The sequence below is a fragment of the Pediculus humanus genome, genomic scaffold (assembly GCF_000006295.1).
Source record: "Pediculus humanus corporis 1103172107733 genomic scaffold, whole genome shotgun sequence".
In the NCBI taxonomy this organism is placed as follows: Eukaryota; Metazoa; Arthropoda; class Insecta; order Psocodea; family Pediculidae; genus Pediculus; species Pediculus humanus.
This window is the reverse complement of record NW_002987336.1, coordinates 359,753-368,042: the sequence shown is the minus strand read 5'-3', so window position 1 is coordinate 368,042 and position 8,290 is coordinate 359,753. Positions and strand designations below refer to the sequence as shown.

At 28.5% G+C, this 8,290-nt stretch overlaps 1 protein-coding gene across 1 annotated transcript in view; it reads left to right on the top strand.

The window, feature by feature from the left end:
* Window positions 1-3,458: 3,458 nt before the first annotated feature.
* Window positions 3,459-8,290, top strand: part of Phum_PHUM323650 (Cingulin, putative) — a gene marked incomplete at both ends in the record, with an annotated part of 6,723 nt that continues 1,891 nt past the window's right edge. Inside the window, 8 exons of the mRNA XM_002427459.1 lie at window positions 3,459-3,677; window positions 3,780-4,093; window positions 4,179-4,323; window positions 4,391-4,535; window positions 4,647-4,819; window positions 5,258-5,458; window positions 5,672-5,815; window positions 7,451-7,534. Of these exons, the coding sequence (XP_002427504.1) occupies window positions 3,459-3,677; window positions 3,780-4,093; window positions 4,179-4,323; window positions 4,391-4,535; window positions 4,647-4,819; window positions 5,258-5,458; window positions 5,672-5,815; window positions 7,451-7,534 (1,425 nt within the window). The remainder of the gene's footprint in view (window positions 3,678-3,779; window positions 4,094-4,178; window positions 4,324-4,390; window positions 4,536-4,646; window positions 4,820-5,257; window positions 5,459-5,671; window positions 5,816-7,450; window positions 7,535-8,290) is intronic.

Genomic DNA, 8,290 nt, shown 5'->3' with positions numbered 1-8,290 from the left:
TGGATTTAATAATAATAATAATAATAATAATAATAATAATAATAATAATAATAATAATAATAATAATAATAATAACATACGAATGTGTGTGATTAATTGTAAATTTTTTATTCTGCTTCGAACGCATAGAAAAAATATTTTTTTAAGCCGTTTTTTCGATTTTAATTGTCATCATTATCATCATCATCATCATCATCCCCACCACTTTCATCATCATCATCCCCACCACCTTCATCATGAACATCCCCTCCACCCCCACCACCACCATCATCATCGTCGTCATCATCGTCATCATCATCGTCATCATCATCGCATCGTCATGTGTCACAATACGTACGAATGTCATATCATAAAGTTATAAATAATTAATTTAATTTTTTTAAAAAGAAAAAATACACGAACGGAAAATGCGTTCGTTCGTACGTGCGAACGCGCACGCGTTCGTGCGTGTCACATTAAAACACGCACGTATTGCATAAATCGAAAAAAAAAAGAGCGAAGTCTAAAAAAGGTTCTAAAAAAAAAAAGGAAAAGAACGAATTTAAAAAATTGATTTGACGTGGCAGGAGATTAAATCGATTTGATTGTTGCTGTTGTTGTTGTTATTATTATCGATTGAAAACAGGATGAAACGAAAAGTGAAAAAAATTTTTTTTTTCAAGATGATTTCGAGTAGGATAAAAAATTTTACATTTAAACCTCCATTTTTTTTTCATTTTTTTGGTTAATAATTAAAAACTAAAAAAAAAGAAATGAAAAAAAAAAATTTTCTTTTTTTTTTTTTTAAATTTCAAAATCGATTTTTCAAGTTTCGTGTTTGTTTTTTTATTTCTCCCCCTCGCATTTTCACCACCACCACCCCCTCTTCGACCCCCAATATCACTTCCCCCCTCAATATCCCCCATCATTAAATTTTTTTTTTTTTTTTTTCGGTTGCCTTGGTTATTTTGTTTGGGTTGAAAAAAAAAAAAAAAAAAAAAAAATTTTTGTTGTTGTTGTTGCTTTTTTCCCGGACATTTTTTGTTTTTTCGTTTGTTTGTTTGTTTTTCGTATTTTTTGCATACGTTTGTTTTAAATTTTTTAAATAAAATGGACATCGTTAAAAGTATCGTTGAGTCGTTTCGGAGTTTTTTTTTTTTTTTATTGCGGTAAACAAACAACAAATAAAATGAAAAATTAAATATATAATTTTTTTTCTCACGTGTTGTGTCGCTTGTTTGTTTGCTTGTTTGTTTGTTTGAACGAATTAAATAAATTTTTATTAATATGGTAAACAACAAATTTTTTTTTTTTTTTATTTGTAAATTTTACGCAACCGTTTGTTGTTTGTTTTTAAATTATTATTATTAAAAAAAAATTTTCCTTTTTTTTTTTTCATTATAACGCAAATTTCAATTTTAATTAATTTTTTTTTTACAAAATGGCGGACGTTTCTCTTTTTTGCCACGAGAATCCACTTTATGTGCACTTTTATTAATAATAATAATAATAATAATAATTTTTTTCGTACAGTCGTAGCGAAAAGAAAAAAAAACAAAATTTGCATCGTCGAGTTGAATGAAAAAAAAAATGAAAATAAAAAAAAATGGCGAACGGGAAAAAAATAGAAGAAACAGATAACGAAACCGGAAATAGTAAAGAGGATTGGGAAATATTTGACATTCTTTGTATGGAAAATTCAAAGGTAATATTAATAATAATAATAATTAGCATTTTTCTCTTTTTCTCTTTTTTTTTTTGTAAGGCACGTTCGAAACTTTCTTTTGAAAAAAAAAAAAAAATTAAAAAAATGCTGACGGGATTAAATTTAAAACTTTTATTATTATTATTATTATTTTCGTTTCGGGCTGGAAAAAAAAAATTTTTTGGATTTTGGGTTTTGGGTTTTGCGAACAAGAAAGCACGTTAATTTAATGACGTGTAAATGTGGTCCTGACAGTATTTACGAAACAATACGAACGTAACGAATATATAAAAAGTTTGAACGTTCAGTGGCGTAACAACATAACTTAATATTTTGTAACAATGAACAATAATTTTCTTATTACGTCACTGATTTTCCCGCTTCCTCCTACCCCACTTTTCCCTCATTCTTCTCATTAAATGATTTCTCTTCGATATTTTCATGTTTTTTTTTATTCGTTTGCTCTCATTTTTTTTCTGTTGTTTTTATTATTATTATTATTGTCATCATCATTATCATCATCATCATTATTACGACTTTTGAACGCGACAAGTTCCATCTATACCCGTCGAACGGTTTTGATAACTTATCGCGTTCGAAATCGGGTTCGTTTACGCGCGCTCACGAATATGATACCTCAATGACAGGGTAGGAAACTTTACAAAATTTTTAATTTTTTTTTCTGTAACCACGTGATTCTCAATCATTCCTTTTTCATATGAAATTTTCGATTGAAAGCTTTTTTCGTAACGTGTTTTCTTTAAAATGAAATTTTCCGAGTAAAAATTACGGTAAAATTATCAATTTAAATAATAATAATAATACCCACGTGTGTGTGTGTGTTTGTATTTTTTTTAAAATGCCAAAAATTTGGCGGTAAAAATTTAAAATTTTATTCGAAAATCGAACGGGGAGGAGGAGGGGGGAGGGGGGTAAAACCGATTTAACGATGGAAACCATATGGCGTTTTAATAATAAAAAAAAAAATTTTCAATATTCCGAATTAATTTTTTTTTTTACCTGCGATACAATGGTATTATTATTATTATTATTTACGGAATATACAATACGAATCGGAATCGTATTAAATTTGGTGGGGAGGAGTGGGGGGAGGGTTTTCAAGGAAAAACGTAAGGGAACGAATGAAAATTTCTTTTTTTTTATTAGTAATTAAAAACGTTTATAATCGATACCGTTTTATTATTATTATCATTATTATTCAATAGGATTTTGTATACAAAAAAAAGAGAATAAAGAGAGAGAGAGAGAGAGAGAAAAGGTAAAAAAACCAAAAAAAACAAATGTAAAATTTAATTTTTTATTTTTGACCCAAAAAATTCAGTGACATTACGACCTGACATCGGGGAAACTTTACTTTTTATTTTATTTTTTCTTTCTTTCTCGTAAATTTTTTAGTTTTTACACGAATTTTAACTTAAACGGAATTTTAAAAAGCAAAAAAAAAAAAAAAACAAATTGTTCCCTCAAGGTTTTACCTACGTGCCTGTAAAAAAAAAAAAAAATGTTCGGCGATATTTATTTATTTATTTTTTTTCGGATGAGTGTTTTTTTATGTAATTGAAAGATAACACGGTTAAATGAGTAAGTAATGATACCTTGAGCAATTCCAGAAACATCACATCCTCTGAAAACCGCCATTTTCGAACTGAAACTTTTTTTTTTTTTTTTTAATCCTTCCCTTTACTCCCTACGCCCGCCCACCGCTCCCTCCAAATACTTTTCATTATACGTTTTTGCATTTCCGGTTGGTCAGATGGAAGAAGAATCGCACGACGCTATGACGGCATTAAAAAGCGAATTGGCGGCTTTGCAATATAAAAGAGATAAATTATTATCGGAATTGAACGACATGAGAGTACAAATTCGAAATCGGGATCAAAAAACTATGGAATTACAAACGGAATTGGAAAATTTAAAAGAACAGGGAGCGAGGCAAAATGCAATAATAACATCATTGAAAAAAAGAATTCAAGTAAGTAACTCCCTCCCCCCCAAAAAAAAAGTCTACAAAATGACAAATTTAAAGTTGTTTATCGATGTGTGTGTGTGTGTGTGTGCGCGCGTGCGTGTATAGGAACTGGAAGAAAAAGAAAGAAATCTTTCAATCGCTCAAGGAAGAGCCGATGCTGCATTGCAAACTCTCCAAAGAGAAAATAAATATTTGGAGGAAAAGAATAAAGACTACGGGAGAAAAATCAGAGCGCTGGAAATGGAATGTCACGCGGAAGAACAATCGAAATTAGCCTCCAGAGAATCCATGAATGATTTTTTAAGAAAAATATCCAGCGCTTTAGGCACTCCGGAAACAATAGACGTTCATACGTCTCAAGATTGTTTGGTACATAAAGCGGCAGATCTCGTTTCGGAAACTTCAAGACTTCGTTCCAGGTTTGCCTCCTCATCCCCATCACCCTCCCATTCACCCCTCCCCCCTCCATCCATCAATTAATTAATTTTTATTTGCTTTTTAAAGAGCTCATTCATTGGCGGAAAATTTACATTCGATAGAAATGGAATTGAAAAATTGTCGCGAAGCACTGGACAAAGCATTGGCGGAAAAGGAAAGCTTTCAAAAACAAGCCGCTTATCATTTTATAGAAATCGATAAACTCAGAAAGGTATCGTGAAAATTTTCTTCATCGCCCCCCACCAAAACACGTGACTTTTTTCCTGTTTTTTTTAAAGGAAAAGGAAGAATTGGACATACAGCAAAAATTAGCAGAAAGAGAAATTTGCGAACTTAGGGATAAATTAGCTCATGCAAATAAAGATTTGGGTTGTGCGAGCGTTAATAATGCGGCACAAGAAGCGACAATCAATCAATTAAAAGGTAAACGTCACAGGTAAAACCTTTCATTATCATTATTATTATTAATGATGACGTAAAAAAACCAAAAAAAACCGTTAAAGCGGACAATTTTTTTTTTTTTTTCCAAATAAGATGAAACGAAATGCAAAGATGAAAAAATTTATCGTCTGCAAAATGATTATAGACTTTTAATAGAATCCATAGCCATAACGATAAGTTCGCCGACAAGATTTGTAAGTTCGACGGAAGAAGATGTTAAAAATGGCGTCAAAGAAATAGTACAAGAATGTAAAGAAAAAACACTCGTGAGTATAATTCCACGTCTTTTTTTTGGGAGGGAATATTCCAGAACGTTAAAATCTTTTAAAATTTAAATTAAAAAAAAAAATTTTTTCCAGTCATTCATTCGTCATCACCATGATCGCGATGACGATGCGGTGGCGGTAAATTTAAAATTTTTTAAATTTTTTTTTCGTGGAAGAAGAAAAAAAAATTTTATTTTATTTTTGTTTGAATATTTTATGATGACTTTTTCTTTTTTCTTCGCTACGGAAAAAGTTAAAAATTTAATTTGAAAACTTTTTTTTTTTTTTTTTTTTTTTTTTCATATTTAAAAAATCTCGACAAAAAAAAAAAAAAAAAAAAACGGGAAAAGGGGGGAAAAAAAGAGTTTTCTCGCTGGAGAAAAATTAAAAAATATAAAAACAAACAAGGATACGATGTATGTAATTTTTTTTTTGTAGCAAAACGAAAGTTTAAAAGATAAGCTAAACAGAATATCGACTCAATTAAATCGACAAACGGAAATGGATGAAGAAGCCAATCATAAAAATAGAATACTACAAGACGAAAATGAAGTTTTAAAAACGAGAATAACTAAATTGCAAGAAGAATTACATAATTCAAACGTAACTTTGGAATCATTAAAATCCGATAAATCCACCGTAAGTTAAACATTAATGAATGATTCTTCCAATTTTTTTTATCACTTCCGGTTCTAGTACTACCGGTACTCACACCCCCGCTTAAAAAAAATCCCTTTCAAAAAATAAATGTGTAAATGAATTTTGATCCCTTTAAAAAATAATAATAATAGGGAAGATGACGACGATGATGAGAATAATAATAATAATAATTTTTTTCGTCTGCTTCTCCAGTTCGTTAATTTCGTCGAAAGATTAAATCGAGCTTTAAACATGGACGAAGTTGTCAAAGATGTCGAACCTGATTTAGTCATCGAATCTCTTATACTTCGAGCGGAAAAACTTTCGAGATTGGAAACGAGTAAAATCGTCGATAAGGTAATCGACAATTTATTATTATTATTATTAGTATTAATATTTATCCAGAGCTTTCCAGAATTAAATAATCATAATAATTTTTTTACGAAACGGGGCGCGTTAACAAAAAAAAAAAAAAATTTTCTGGACTCGAATATTAAAAAAAATTATTATTATTATTGTTACTGCCACTTTCGTCAATGCGTTTGATAATTTTATTATCATTATTATTATTATTATTATTATTATCGTCATTAGTGCCCTTTTTTCTCGATTGTAATGAAGAGAAAAATGCGAAAGAGGGGAAAAATTTTTTTTTTTTTTGTTTTGGAAAAATCGAACGTGAAAAAAAAATTATTTTATTAAAACGCTGATCGAACGTCCTGGAAAATTTTGGAGAAAAAGAGAGAGAGAGGGGGGGGGAAGGGATAAGCGGAAATTTTTTTTTTTTTTTTTACCGAAGGGATTAACAAAAATGATAAAACAAAATATTTATACGTCACGAATTTACCGGGTTCCGTTAATTAAAATTAACGAAACATTATATGGGAGCCAATTAAATTAATCGATCGGCATCAAATTAAATCGGTTTAATTAATCTGCAAATAATGATAATAATGATAATGATGATGATGATGATGATAATGATAATAATAATAAAAAAAAATTTTTTTTTTTAATTATTAATATCGATCCCGTTTTTGTTTTATGTTTTTTTTTTAAAAAAAATTTACGATTTCATCCGCGTTTTTTTGAAAAAAACAAAAGCAGACGATAAAAATTGATGCGTTGAAATAATAATAATAATAGTAATAATAATGATGATGACGATTTAATTTAATCCAGCGACGATTATTTTAAATAAATAATAATAAATAAATAAAAAAGGCAGAAATTAAACGAATACGGGTTTTAAAAAAAGTGTTTTCCCCTTTTTATCTCTCTCTCTCTTCATCCCTAAAAAATGATAATGATGATAATGTAAATTTCGGTTTGGAAAATCCGGGAGAAAAAAATTTATTTTTTTGTTTAAATCCCCTTCTTCCTCCCCCCGTTTAAAAACAAAAAACAAAAAAAGGTCGGATTTCTCTTCGTCATCATCATCTCTTTTCCTTTTTTTTTTTTTTTGTTTTTTTTTTCACTCGAAATTTATTTATTACGATGATGATGATGATAATAATGATAATAATAATAATGATAATGATAAAAAAAAGTTAAATAAATAAAACAATTTCTAAAGTTTAATAATAATAATAATAAAAAGTCGAGAGAGAGAGAGAGAGTGAAAAAAATTTTAATAAAAAAAAAAAAAAAATTACGAAATGAATAAAAAGTGGGAGCGGGGTGAGGCGGGGAGCGGGGGGCGTGGGAAGATCTTTTATTACCGTAATTTTTTTCCCTCGCCTGGCCCCCCCCCCCACCCCGCCCCCAAATTCTTATTTACTGAGTGATGATATACGTGATAATGATACTCATATAAACATTCCCATATTTTTCTGTTTATTTTATTTTTATGTATTTATTTATAAACCGAATTTTATATTTAAAAAAAAATTTAAATCGACGACGATTCCCACGTGACTTAATTAAAACCATATAAGGTAATTAATTTAAATTTCCTTTTTTTCTTTTTTTTTTTTTGTGGTAAATAAAAAGTTGGTTTGTCATCAGTCTGCCTGCTGTCTGAGATGTCCTAAAATAAAAAGAGAAAAATCATTTCCCGATTTGTGTGTGAGAGAGGTAAGCTAATCCAATCAATCAATCAATCAATCAAACAATTCATCGTAGAAAAAACAAATGCAAACATTTTATTATTATTATTATTATTATTACTACGTCCATGATGATGATAATAATATTTTTTTGCACACACACCCACCCACCCATAATTTTAAATTACTTTTCTTATCACCCAAAACGTTATCATTTCATTTTATTATTATTATTATTATTATTTTTAAAATTTAATATAAAAAAAAGCACGAAGTAATTTGTTATAATAATAATAATAATAGTTATAAATAAAAATTATTTACGTATAATTATATCGAAGGATATATATAGAAAGTAAAATATTTGCACCGAGGGAAAAAAAATTTTTTTTTTAATTTAGAATGAGAATGAGAATGAAAATGAGAATGATTAAGATGATGATGATGATGATAAACGGGTTAAAAATATGTTTTTTAATTAGGATAATCTAATAAGAAAAATTAATTATAAAGTCCATCAGTTTTGTGGGTAACCGAAATATATTTATGTAAACGAGAGAAAAGTGATTAAAAATATATTAAAATTCATATCCGTACCGTTTTAAAAATTTATATATACGTATATATTTCGAGAGTGATAATTATTATTAATTAATTCTCGACACGAATTCTTACAAATAAAAGAAAAATAAAATGAAAATTTGAAAAAAAAAAAAAAAAAAAAATGGCGGGTAAAATTTAAAATAAAAAAAAAATTCGAAAATGTTTTCAACACCATCTAACG